Source organism: Schistocerca piceifrons, chromosome 1, assembly GCF_021461385.2.
Source record: "Schistocerca piceifrons isolate TAMUIC-IGC-003096 chromosome 1, iqSchPice1.1, whole genome shotgun sequence".
Taxonomy (NCBI): Eukaryota; Metazoa; Arthropoda; class Insecta; order Orthoptera; family Acrididae; genus Schistocerca; species Schistocerca piceifrons.
Genome location: NC_060138.1, coordinates 408,137,829 through 408,152,447, shown reverse-complemented (window position 1 = coordinate 408,152,447; position 14,619 = coordinate 408,137,829). Strand labels below are relative to the sequence as shown.

Genomic DNA, 14,619 nt, shown 5'->3' with positions numbered 1-14,619 from the left:
TATTTTCTCCCAAGGGTTCTTTAATTTACCTATATGCAGCACCTATATTTCCTTATTATACAACATACATATTATTTTTTGTGTCCCAGAAGTAGTCAGTCCTTTGTTGCAGAAATTTAAACATAGAAAAGAAAGTTAAATATACAGAAAAACGCAAAACTGTGGCACACTAGGGAAGACTGTAATTAATTTTCCATACCTCTACATGAAGATTTGGTCCAAATATGTGCGAAATAATCTGGTTTTCGATAAGCCAGTTGGCAAGATTCTGGCCTACATTTTCTACTTCCATTATGCTTTCATTGTTGCACAGTTCATTGAACATGTTGATGTGGCTGTTGATCTGTGCAATTCCTGCAAGCCTCATAGTCAGTGTAGAGCTGGTAAAATATTTAAAAGCCAAATCAAGGCCATCACGGTCAAAAGCAAGTGGTGAATCAAGAGGATCCTTCACAGCACTCCACATGAAATCTGGAAATCAGAATTACCAAAAAATTATTTCTAAATACCAACACTAGGTTAAATTACCTTTTAAATTTTACCCCATTAGTACAGAATTAAATTTTAGTTGATTTTAATTTATCAATTAGCATTGAGGAAGCAAAAATAAAATGTTTCTGTTTCTTTCCTTTCAAAATTATTTTACACTTACTATCAGATATATTTCCTCTACTTGAAACCAAACTATTGTTACAAAGAAAATAGTGACACTTCACAAAAGCATATAACGCAACATCTTTAATTTTATAAAGAAATGATTCATCCCTTGCTGCATGTAACATGCATTTGTTTACCACAGCTTTCCTCTACATTAAAACTGATAATTCCACAGGAGAAAAACCTTCTTATTTTCAGTGGAAGAATAAAAATCTCCAGGGTGCTGTTTATTACATTACCTGCCATTGTTTTGATACCAGGTACACGAAGATCCTTATCCGGAAGGCCGCACATGTATCTCAATACACGTGACCGCAACGGAACAAACAACTGTACAACTGAACGATAGTTGAGCCATAATTTAAGATTGCACACAACTGCAACAAGTGCATGGGCAAGTGGCACAGGCAAGGATGAGTTCTCAAAACATGCTGTCATCGCTGCTGGTCCACCAGCCTAGGAAGAAAGGAAGGAATTTCTGTATGTACATTTAGCACACTTCTCAAACAGAATGCAGCATATTTCTGAATACATGACTATATAAAGGAAATTACACATATCATAAATCATCTCATATATATGCACTGTCCACATGAAATAAAAATCTTACCATATAGCAGAGATGCTGAGTCACAGATAGGCACACCAAAAAGGCTGTAACAATATAAGCTTTCGGCCATCAAAGGCCTTTGTTGACACAGACAGACACACACACACACACACACACACACACACACACACACACACACACAGACTGCAGCCTCTGGCAGCTGAAAACATGTCATCACCTTTTTGCACCGTATAGCTAGAATCCTTCCAAAAATGTTTCGCTTATTTCTTTTTGTTTGGTTCTTCTTGGTTTACTCACACTTCCTAGTTAATGTCTCTTGGGCAGCTTGCACATCAGCAGCTCAAGTGTCATAGCTGTAATCGTATGGTGAACATGACTGATGAGTGTTCCCAAGTAGTGTAGTGTCTTGATGTTATTGATGGTGGTGATGACAGAGAACACAGGTAGTGGAATTCAGCATTAGTATGTATTCTATAAGCAGCAGTTATGAAAATGAAATAGATGGAAAAAAGTTAGTATACTGTTTATTGTTTCAAAAGTAATTGCCATATTTGTCAATACATTTATTCCACTGTGAGACAAGAGATGGTCAATGCCTTTAAGGAAAAAGGTTTGCAGTTTACACAATCACGATTATACCCTGGCATGCTTCTCTTCATCCAAAGCTGACTGATGGCCATAAATGTCTTTCTTCAGGGCTCCAAACATACAGAAATCACATGAGGTCGGGGATGTATATGTTTTCCCATCAAAACTTCTGCAGCATGGCTGAATCGATCTTCACAACATTAGGCGGGTCAGATTGAATGAAACAATGGTAGCCGTTTGTTCTTAATGGAAGCTTGTACATTTTTATGGTATTTGACGGTTTGTGAAAATTTGTCTTCTTGCTGTTATTAGCCTTTAATCATGTAATGTGTCTACACCATGCAGTCTCCACAGTTGATCTCTCAGCCACCAATAAAGACAGCAATAACACTTATTGGTCAGGACTTTCTTCCTTTTCTGTGCATTTGTAAAAATTTACTGCAAGATCATGTAGTATGCTGTGTACTAGCCTAAAACATCACAGCCCGCCACTAACACCTGTTAATCACAAAGTTATTTTCTTCAATATATATGACAGGTACCTCCTAGCAGGTAGGTTTTGTAGACTGGGGACTAAGCTGTTTATCTGTCTTTCCTATTTTTCAAACGCTCCCTTTTGTCCTGGTACACTACAGATTTGACTTGTCTTTTTCTACTATTCAATGCAGTCAACAGATAGTCACTCTTTCCACATGTTCATCACCGTCAAAGAGCTCTTCTTCTTCATCGTGTAACTGTGACTGAGCATTACAGGTTTGAAATGATATAATGGCTGCCACTCTTCCCGAGATTTCCACTTGCAAAGGAGGGAAAGAAAGGTCTCTATGTCGTAATGAGATTTATTATGTTCTTGTATACCTTTTACTACATGTAAAAATAATTATTATTTGGTGGGCTTACATCTTACTAGGATTTTGAAAATGTTTGCAGCCTTATTTATGACACTGCTAGGAAAAAGGAACCTTCTTGAAATTTTGGGAATAACAATGAATACAACTTGGAAGAAAACAACAAGAGACTGAGCTTCATCAATATCAATTTCTGAGATGCAAAATACTCTGCAGGGCCACATGATCTTACTGTTGAGTTTAGGGTATGCGCAAATTTTACAAAGAAATGTTTCGACTGCGTGTTCACTGAACAAGAGCACACAGCCCATATAAAATCTGGTCAGCTGAAAGAGAGATGTTCTGGGAAATACAGTCACAAAATTTGATAGCCTGTTTTGTCAAGCAAATGCACTAGGGTGTGATGTTTGTCCACACTGAGTAGTGGGGCTTACCGATAATTTAGAAGGGCCGTGGGAGTGAGATTCAGAAGCAATGATGGTCTTTTTTTTTCTTTTCTTAAAGAGATCTTGCATCTTTTTAATGGTATTCATGTGCTGTTACTTGTCTTTAAAGATGTAATGTCTGTACACCCTGTAGTCTCCACACCGCTGCACAAACCATCAATGATGACAGCAATGACACCAATTATAACTAGAAATAACCTGTAAAGCAATACTTCTGATTTGTTGGTACATGACAGGTATAATTTAATGAGTCACCATAGAAGGAAATGGTAGTAATGATTGCTATCAGCCCACAGTAATTTAAGTATTTGAGAGAACAAAGCAAACTCTGACTTCCAACTTTTTGTAATGGTTATCGTACTTATGAAGTTATATGGATATAAGTTTTAGATTACTACTGTATTGACCAGAATACAAGCTGCACTTGTGACCTAAATAATTCAGTCATGAATAATTAGGGTGCAGCTTATCCACGTAGCCCTAAAAATATTGCTGTATTTCACATCATAGTATCTTCCACTGTAGTGCTCTTTCCTTAGTTCAAAAAGGAGCAACAATATCACTGATGTTTGAAAAGTAATCATTTTATGAGTAACAATGTAGTAACTATTATAGTGCCCCGACAGGACAGGCACAGTATTTCTGTAACTAAAGCATAAACATCAGTCTTCACCAACGAATGATTACTTTGTAATTTGGCACAGTTACGATGGAAATTCCTAGTTTGCTATTATTCATTACACAAGGAGTACATATAACACAGCAACTTGCACAAAGTACGGTATGACTGAATCCAATGCACATTGTTTATTTCCATTTGAGAAAGAGTTGTAAACGGCTTTTTCATCCAGGAATCTTGAAGAAAGCCAAAAGCTGGGAAATATCCAGAACTTGATGACAGGGTTATTTCTTGTGTACAAGATAAAAAGAAAAATGAGATACTTATCTCTTAACGAATAATCTAGTGACACACCTTGAAAATTGCAAAGACCCTATAACATAATGGGTCTAGGGAGAAAACACTGGCAGAAGCGGAACACAAATAGTTAACATCTGATGAGTGGTTGAGGTATAGTTTTCGCTCAACAGGACAACCAGGATGCGTTTACAACAGAAGAGCATAGCTTAACAAGTCTTGGGAGAATTCAGAGACTACAGTGGAACATAATGAAAAGTTAAAGTAGGTTTTGGGTCTGAGTAAATATGAACAGAAATCTACAATGCTGGAAATGGTTTCCACTCAGCAGATAGAGAGAGGACATATGCACAATGACATAACTGCAAGTAAGCAACTGGGTTTCACTGTCAGGGCATCTACAGACAGTTGCAGGTCAACTACAATGGACTGTGCAGTTGGACCCTAAGTAGCATAAACAGCTGGCTGATGACAGACATAACACACACTTTAATAACATGAAATGAGGCCAGGAAGACTGGTACAGAAAATGCAAGAGCATTAAGTCAATCAATAAAATACAATAAATCATATAAAAAGTTACTACCTCGAATCATAAACATATATTTATAATCAAACCCTTCATCCCAACACCAGTGTTTCCAATTACTGAGTGATAAATAATTCAACGATACACAATAAATCATATGTTCAGTAATGGCATTGGACAGCAGCCATCACTGAGAAAAACAACAGTGTTAAATATTCTGTAATATTATGTTTACATGTCTAATGGTGTCGAACCAGACCATTCTCCACATTTACACTGATAAAATGAGACAGTATGCAATCATTAGTGAAGTGATTTATCAATCCATGTTGAATGCTGAATATAATTTGAAACACAAATATTTCCATTTTAATGAGCTATGTAATTAAAAATATAAGAATTGATGTTGGCAGAAACATCATGACATAATCAGTTAGAACATGTATTTCAGTTATAGAATCATCAGTGAAGGAATGGATGTTCATTTGTATATAAATCAATATGTTGTACAAAGTGTTGTTGGGGAGATACTCAAGCTCTCATTGGCTGAAGTGTCATGATTATGACAATGATGATGAAGATGATGATGATGATGGATGCTGGTGGTGAAAGATGTGCCGTTGGGAGTAGGTGAGAGAGAGAAAATGGGAGAAGAGTTTGGGACATCAATCTAGAAGGAGAGAGAGAGTTTCCTATCACTGGAGAGTACAGCAGAGTGGTGTGATTTTGTTTACGCAGAGACACTTTGGATCGCTTATCAGGTCTTGGTTATGGGCACCTAAGAATGCAGATGAAGGAACTTACATACTGAGTACACATCACAGCTTGATCTTAGAGGAGATTCTGTCATTTTTCATGTCACACTAGATAACTCACAGGCTGTTGGTATAGTTCAGTAATTAACTTTATTTATGTATAAAACTGGTTGTAGGATCACCATTCAGCAGGAGTTTGGACCTTCCTGCACGTACCACTTGTTCTTAATGATTAGATTTGCTGTGCTGCCTATGTTTATTACTAATGTTTGTTTTACATCTACATCCATACTCCGCAAGCCACCTGACGGTGTGTGGCGGAGCGTACCTTGAGTACCTCTAACGGTTCTCCCTTCTATTCCAGTCTCGTATTGTTCGCGGAAAGAAAGATTGTCGGTTTGCCTCTGTGTGTGCTCTAATCTCTCTGATTTTATCCTCATGGTCTCTTCGCGAGATACACATAGGAGGGAGCAGTATACTGCTTGACTGCTCAGAGGGTATGTTCTCGAAACTTCAACAAAAGCCCGTACTGACCTTCTGAGCATTTCTCTTGCAGTCTTCCACTGGAGTTTATCTATCATCTCCGTAATGCTTTCGCGATTACTAAATGATCCTGTAACGAAGCGCGCTGCTCTCCATTGGATCTTCTCTATCTCTTCTATCAACCCTATCTGGTACGGATCCCACACCGGTGAGCAGTATTCAAGCAGTGGGCTAATAAGAGTACTGTAACCTACTTCCTTTGTTTTATGTTCAATAATTTATAGCTCACACATCTTGTCTACCCTCAATTATTCGACCTCAAGATCATCTTTTACTAAATTATTTTGCTAATACATGAACAGGGTGGAGGGGGCAGAGCAGTAATGTCACGAACTTAAACATACTACAGATAGAATTATCTTGGAGTATAAACTGGTGTCACAGATTCACATGCATATGCGGGCTTTCTGTACTGCACTGATACGGACAACCAGAAGATTTTACTGACAAATTTTCTCAATTTAAAGAGGCACATAATCCAAATGCAGTAGTGCACTCTTACCTTGTACATTGGCTCAGCAATGTCAATGAGATGCTCAACATGTGAAGCAATACGACATGGTCTACTGAAGGAAAAGCCGTTACTGTTTAAGAACTAGAAACAAAAAAACGATGAATTGCTGTGATGTTAGCAATTACTGTAGGAGGAGGAAAGCCGCTCCCATGCTAACCTGAAGAATGAAACATTGCCCAAGAAAATTTCCTTGAGGGTCAGTGATTAGTAGCTATAAGAAACGCTAGACGAACATAGAATTAGTGGTGGACTGGTTAACTACTATTTGTAATTGTAGTACTAGTCTGCCATTCAATAAGTGAGCTATGCTCATGTGGGATGCTATTCAAGGTAAGCTCACACCAGAAGTTAAGAATAAAGTTGCTGTACTGGAGACAAACTTACAAGGTGATGACCCCATGGCTAGGATCGACTTTCTTAAAGCACCTATATGGTGGTGTAAGTTAGGGTCCCAGGTATCACACCCTGCACCCATTTGCCTTGGTGGACACTCATTTGCAAGTAATTGACAAAAAAGAATTTCACGATTTCTTCTGATCCACTGAACCCCACAACTGTATTGCTGATTTTAAAAAGTTGGTACTAGCCATCAAGACCTTCCCTTATTAGTCATCATGTCTGGAGGTATGGCTTCAAACTGCAGGAGCTAGATGTTGTAAACAAGCCACTTAAAAATTCATCTCCAACAATACTACTCTGATCGGTTTTCAGAGAGGGATCACGGAGTCTCTTCATCTAGCCAGATTAAAAAACCACCAGTCAGCCTTATGTGTGTGTGGATTCTCCCTTCAAGGGCACAATATCACCAGATTCTATCATCACAACACTCAAGAAGTGCTGGATGGCCAATGCCAAGCATGGTAGCCAGGACGACATACTTAGCGGGAGTAGCAAAAATACTTTACAATCATGAGAGAAATGTCAGCAGTGAAGTTAACAGTGACATCAGTTCAATGAAGCCTGTAATTTCACAGCCTATTTCTGAGTAACTTATGAACATTACAACAACAAGACTGTGACAAAGATTCCCTATATTGTCGTTTGTAAATGTGTGATGTATAATTAATTTTTCTACACTGAGTTTCTCTCTATAAACCTCTGTCTCAACCTTAACCTAACAATAAGTTTCTTGGGACTCAAAGTTCTTTCAAATTTTAACACTAATTTTGCAGGCCATATAATTAGTTCTTCTATCCTCTCTGTTGGTGATAGTATTTTTTCCAATGCACTGAAAGCCACTGAACAACTTCATCTTAGTTGATTTGAGCGAAAATAGTCGATACCTCACTTCAGCGAGAAATTGAGCTTTATTTCATAATATCTAAGCTCTGGTCTGAAAATGGCAATACCCAAAACAGACAAGATGGAAATGGCAATACCCAAAACAGGCAACATGGAATAATTTAAAACAGCTCAGGTGATACAGGCGGAGTTATTTAGACAACTTTATGAATAGGCTTCTTTACTTATTTTAACATAAAAGTTTAACTACCGACCCAGTTAAAGCCTTTTTGGATGATGCTCCTTGAATTTTCCACATGCCAATAACATTTAGAGGAGCAAATTGAAAATCTTACTTTATTACATGAAAAAAAGTGACAGAAGTTACAAGGTTGGCACCTGGAATTTGTACTTATTACCATCTTAAAACAATGCAATTTTATACAGTGAACACAATAACAGAACATGCCATCTTAAAACAATGCAATTTTATAAAATACACACAATAACAGAACACAGGACAGACAAAAATGTACATACCTTGCAAAACAGGCAGACATTACGAAGAAGGAATGATGGAATTTCAGGATCATGGAGATCACAAAATACATTTAGTGCTGCAGCTTCTGCTGCAGAAACTTCTTCCAGTTTACCAGCTGAACTCTGTTTGAAAGCAGCATATAAAGGGAAATTTAAGAGGAATACCTGCAAGAGAGAACAAACATTGAAGCAAATCCCACTTCACAAGACAACAATCAAAAATGAAAAGTCAGCTTACCTTAAAGACAAATGGCACAGATGTTTGCAACAATACTGCAGTTAGACATTAGAGAAATACCAACATAAAAAATTATGCTGTCTCAAGTTTCAACACCCTAGAATTTTGAAATGTTTATTTCTTTCAGCAGAAACAGAGATTGAAATGTCGAAATTTCAGACCTGTATCTCTATTCATTGCTTATATTGTTCATCTATTACCTAGAAATGTGGCAGTAGTCAATTTGGTCACTTAATGTTTCTTTAAGAACCTATTTCATCTGAGAGCACAGCAAATGCACAGTTGTGCCTCACATCAAAGTGACATAATGCTGCAATGTATCCTGAAATGGCAGAACTGACCACTGCTTTTAACTATATCTAAAGTTATGGTACAGGTATTAAAATGGCTTGTAAGTTGTTAGGGAAGGAAGTAATGGAATATTTAGAACATTTGCAGTGGGTTTTTGAGAAACAGTCCAAAGGCAATGAAAACATTAACAATTTGTAGAATAATTTTATCTCACACAATGCTAAATCAGGTGAAAGTCGTCGTGATGTGTTCAGAGAAGTTAAACCACTGACTGTTAGAGCTGCAAGACGAACTCATCCATAAAAATAAGGCATATTATTCAGGAAGAAATGACATGCAGTATTACAGAGGAAGATGGGAAAGAGAGAGGCGTCAGTTAATATCACCAATTTTTTGTGGAACATTCAGAATTTGGGAAAAATGGGACTCAATGGGAGGTTTCGGATTGTATCTTCAATGCAACTGGAAGATTGCCTAAGCAAAATAATTCATGCCAGACATCAAGACCAACTCAACTTGCAAAGATAAAAATAAAAATTCAGAGTGCTGCTAATGTTTAGTGGCTGTTTGTTGAAAAAAAAAATGCTAAAAGGTACAAAATTGTGCACTGAGTTGGGAGCTCTTAATCAACTTGGAAACAACAGTTGTTATTTTTCTCTTTCTCCACCAGATATATTCACTGTAGTTTTGTTACAATGTAAATGGTTAGGTAAAAAATCTACTCACCATGCGGTGGCAGGGAAACGCACACACAAAAGGTTTAACTATTACAAGCTTTCAGAGCCAGTGGCTCCTTCCTCTGGCAGAAGAGTTGAAGGGGAAGGAAAAGGATTGGAGAGGTTTAGGCAAAGGGGCACAGTTCACAAAAGTCACGCAGAACCCCAGATCTGGAGAGACTTACCAGACAGGATGAGAAGGAAAGACATTGTCGGGCATTGTTGCTCATGGATGATGGGAGAAAAGGTGTTCCAGAGGCGAACAAACAACAGTATGGTGTACAGGTGAATTCAGAGTTTTGTGAAGAACTTAACACGCCTGACGTGCCATGAGAAGTTGGCACTGGGTGAAAGGTGGTGGTTCCCCACACTTGGCACAGAGATTGGGTATCGGGCTGGTCCAATAAGCACCTGTGGACAGCCTAATTTCCTCATGGTCAATAATCTTCATGTAAGAAGGTCTCACTGACCCATTCACCATGTATCCATAGTCTAACCATGAATGCACAAAAGCCCTATAAAACTGGAGCAGATGTGCGCTTCTGCTCCCAAAGACCTGTGACTAAGGCACTTCATAAAATTCAGTGCCTTCTGGGTTCTGGCTTTGAGGGCTCTCATGTGTGGTAACCAGTTTGGAGTCTGAAATGAGACATAGGAACCTCACTGAGTCTTTACAATATCAAATGGTATCCCTCACACATTAGTCATGGAAATTAAAACTACAACGAGAATGATTAAAATGAAAACATACACACATATCTGCATAAAACTGAAAACCTGTCCTAGCAGCCCACTCATCCAACCTCCTCACTCCAAGTTGCAACTGATGGGTCACTGTTGCAACACTAGCAACTGTTGCAACAACAGCAAAACCATCCACAAATGAAGACCACTAAACAGGACTCCATACCATAGGTGTGATACTGTTTATCACTATGGCAAACAGGGTAACACTTCAAACACAGCCCTGAGGAACACCATTCTCCTGCTCAAAACAATCTGACAACATGTCACAAATTCCAGACCTAAAAAAGTGCTTAGAAAGGACTATATGAAGATTGGGAAGTGGCCCCATTGACGGAGTTGCACAAGAATACTGTGTCTCCAAGTAGTGTTGTATGCCTTACTGATATCGAAGAATATAATGAGACAGTGATGTTTATTTAGAAAAGCCTGCTGAACAGCCACCTCTAGTAAGGTCAGGCTGTCGACAGCGGACCAAAATCTTCGGGATCCACACTGAAAGTGGCTAAGGAGTTGCCTGGTCGTTATAAACCGGATCAGACGACAGTTAACCATTTGCTACAAGGCCTTTCCGACACAGCTCATGAAGACAATACTCCAGTAACTACTGGGACATGTGTGGTCCTTTTCTTGTCTGAGAAAGGTATCAGAATTGCCCCTCTCCATGAGTTGCACATTGGGAAAGTTGCCTACCTGCCAGACAAGATTAAAACATTTTGAGAAAGATTTTCTTTGGTGCTGCTGGTAAATATCAAACCATGCAGTAACAGATTTGGTTCTGACCAAGAGCAGTATCATGAGCCGCAGACACTGCCGATTCCAGCTCCCACATGGAGAAAGGGTAGTTGTACAATTCAGTATAGTGGGATCTCAAGTCCAGCTTTCCCCTCTCTGCAGTTGCACAGTAGCAGCAAAATGCCACATCCTGCCTGGCAACGGCAGTATTCACTGTAAAATTTCTTCCATCGTCTGAGCGATGTCTCCAGGCATTGTTTGGAACACCCGTTTCAGCAGTGCTGCTACTGGTAAACGCATATGTGTTTACTGGAAATCCTCTGATGGGATCCCATACTTTTGCAGAACAAGTGGAGTGGTTGACAAGAGTCCAGGAATGCTTGCCATGATCTTTTCTTATTCTCCTTAATTACGGGTCGAGCATTGACTCTCACAACTCTAAAAGCTGTGAGGTTGTCTTCTGCTGGGGAGCATTCAAACCATCGGAGAGGTGCAAACTTGTCCTGGATAGCTGAACAGCACTCATCGGTCCATTTCTGTCCTGGACAGCTGAACAGCACTCACCAGTCCACGAAGGTACAGACCCCTTCCAACATTACCGGAAGACTTTTGGATCGATAAGTCAGCGGCATGATGGATCACTCATCTGATGTGGTCCACCAATTCATGGATATTATTGCAGAGTTCAAACACAGCCAGATAGCTGAATGGCCTCCAGTTAGCCCTGCTGACCATCCATTCCCATAGCTTTTGTTCAGATAATGCTCCATCTAATAGGCGAATGAGAAGTGGGAAGTGCTCACTGGAATGAAGGTCACCAATGACTTCCCACTGAACAGAGTCCCCAAGAGCTGAGAGGTCGATGGCTGACAATGACCCAGTAGCAGCACAGAAATGAGTACAGTATCTGTAACAATAATATTATCTTGGAACTCTTCCATTTGGTCCATGTTTGCGTAGAAAAATAGTAATATCACAAATTGAGTCCACCTTGATGCAAAGACTGTGTTATTTGTTTATTTGTTTATTTCTTTATTATCCCAAACTAGTTTCGGCAACAAATATCACCATCATCAGTGTATCTTAAACATTCAGAAAATTGTATGGTTGTACAAACACAGTAGAACATAATTACATTTTTACAAATCGTCTTTTGAAATATAGTTTTATATTAATACTTTTATACTACCTTATTTATTGTATGCTACAACATGTTTTAAGCTATTATTGGCGCTGTTTGTGACGTATTTTCTGTTGCCATCTTTTTATACTTAGCGAACATCATGTCATCTGCAACCATGTGAGCGGCTGTTAGTAAACAAATACTCAAAGGTGAACTCCGTATGTCAGCAGCATATCCTTGGGGTTGTGGTAGTGTTTGTGGAAACCAGTTATTTTGGTGTGATTTAGCTGTTGCTTAGCTATTCGTGTACTCACGTTCGTTGGATGGTGTGTGGCTGTTTTTTTACATAGAAAAACAAAACTTTTGCACTTTGTTTCTGATCCATAATCTTACGCCATCTTGCTGTTCACGTGTGTCGCGAGAGGTGTATCGCAAGTGGCGAGAAAGGCTATGAAAAACTGTAGTGCGAATTACGACAACAAGAAACTAAATTTATTGGATCTTACAATCACAAGAAACAACCAGTAACATGAATTCTCCATCTACAGAAAAGCCACATCCACAAGCACTGTTATCCACAACTCATCCAACCACCCGACAGTGCATAAATATGCCAGTTTCACACACATGCTCCACAGGATAAACAGAACACCTCTTAAACCACGAAAATACACCCAGGAACTAAACATAATCAAATAAATTGCTGTTGAAAACGACTAAAAAACAGACATCATAAACAAACTCACAACAAGGTAAAACGGAAACATGGAGCACACACAGACAACACAGCAGACCACACCACTTCAGAAAAAAAGAGAGCTGGTACACACTAACATACAATAACAAAATATCACATAGAATAGGAAATATCTTAAAAAAGCAAGGGATCCCAGTAACATTCAGAACAAACAATACAGTTCAGAAAAGACTAAGACCAGTCAGAAAAACCTCAGACAAATTCAGCAATGCTGGAATGTATCAACTCACTTGCAACTCTTGTCAGGCCCACTACATAGGACAAACAAGCAGAAATTTCCGAACGAGGTACACAGAGCACATGAGAGCTCTACGAAGTGACAGCACACATTCAACTTTCGCAGAACATCTAATGAACAAAAGCCATAACCCCACTAACATCGAAAACAATCTACGCATTCTGAGAAACAGCAGCAGTCTATACTGACAACTAAAGATAGAAGAAAATTACCACATACAAAAGGCTATAGTCGAAGGGAAAAAGTAATAAATTAGAACACAACACTCTGCAACAACACACTCTTTGCCGCTCTGAGAGAACTGACCAAGAACACAGAAAAGAAAGCGCACACACACAAAAGAACCACCTCCCCATCACACACAGACACATAAATAATGAACAGAAGTCATCGTAATTCGCGCTACAGTTTTTCATAGCCTTTCTCACCACTTGCAACATGCCTCTCGTGACGCGTGCGAACAGTAAGATGGCTTAAGATTATGGATCAGAAACAAAGTGCAAAAGTTTTGTTTTTCTGTGTAAAAAGCAGCCACACACCATCCAACGAACGTGAGTACACGAATAGCTAAGCAACAGCTAAATACACACCAAAATAACTGGTTTCCACAAACACTACCACAACCCCAAGGATATATTGCTGACATACGAAGTTCACCTTTGAGTATTTGTTTACTAACAGCCGCTCACATGGTTGCAGATGACATGATGTTCGCTAAGTATAAAAAGATGGCAACAGAAAATACGTCACAAACAGCACCAATAATACCTTAAAACATGCTGTAGCATACAATAAATAAGGTAGTATAAAAGTATTAATATAAAACTATATTTCAAAAGACGATTTGTAAAAATTTAATTATGTTTTACTGTGTTTGTACAACCATACCACTTTATGAATGTTTTAGATTTAAAAAAACGCTGATGATGGTGATATTTGTTGCCGAAACTAGTTTGGGATAATAAAGAAATAAACAAATAACATGGTATTTGCATCAAGGCGGACTCAATTTGTGATATTACTATTTTGGGAGTATCTGTGTTGCACAGCACGTGAGAAGCCATGGGCTCTCCATAACCCAACCTCGATGGCAAGTACAGGTCAAGCTCCACAAGGAATGATGGGCACTGAAGTCTCCCAGTAGGATAAATGGTTGGGGGAGTTGTTCCATAAGATCTGCGAGAACCTCAGAGTCTATCGCACCTTGCAGAGGTAAATACAGTAAGCAAACAGTGATCCTCGGACATGCATGAATTTCAGTTGCAACTGCTTGCAGGTCAGTAACCAGAGAAAGAGCAAAGGAGTGATGGGCGTTATTGACAAACACAGCTACACCTCCCTTGGACTCTCCCCCGTCAGGTCATCCTTCTGGTAATACTTACAGCCTCGTAGTACAGGATATTAAATGCTTTAAACCACATTTCCTGTAAACACAAGCATGGGGAGCATTCTTGTGCTAGGAGGTTCAGTTCCTCCATGTGTGACCTGAGTCCATTAAACATTCTTCTGGAGGACGTGAGCCATCTATCACGGGGTAGCACTTTTATCCTATTTTTCTGCTGGGGAGTGAAGCTGGGGCTCGGTCTTGGGATGAGATGATTGCCCAAGTCCAAAATCGAGGTCCATTAGCGCTACAAAAGAATCATGAG

The 14,619-nt window shown here is 39.0% G+C and overlaps 1 protein-coding gene across 1 annotated transcript in view; it reads right to left on the bottom strand.

Annotated features, from left to right (window-relative positions):
• LOC124788817 (ubiquitin carboxyl-terminal hydrolase 34) overlaps positions 1–14,619 on the bottom strand; it is a 518,595-nt gene that overhangs the window by 489,674 nt on the left and 14,302 nt on the right. Inside the window, exons 4-6 of the mRNA XM_047256101.1 lie at positions 8,129–8,293; positions 897–1,113; positions 200–471 (exon numbers count right to left, since the gene is read on the bottom strand). Coding sequence (XP_047112057.1) covers positions 200–471; positions 897–1,113; positions 8,129–8,293 — 654 coding nt within the window. The remainder of the gene's footprint in view (positions 1–199; positions 472–896; positions 1,114–8,128; positions 8,294–14,619) is intronic.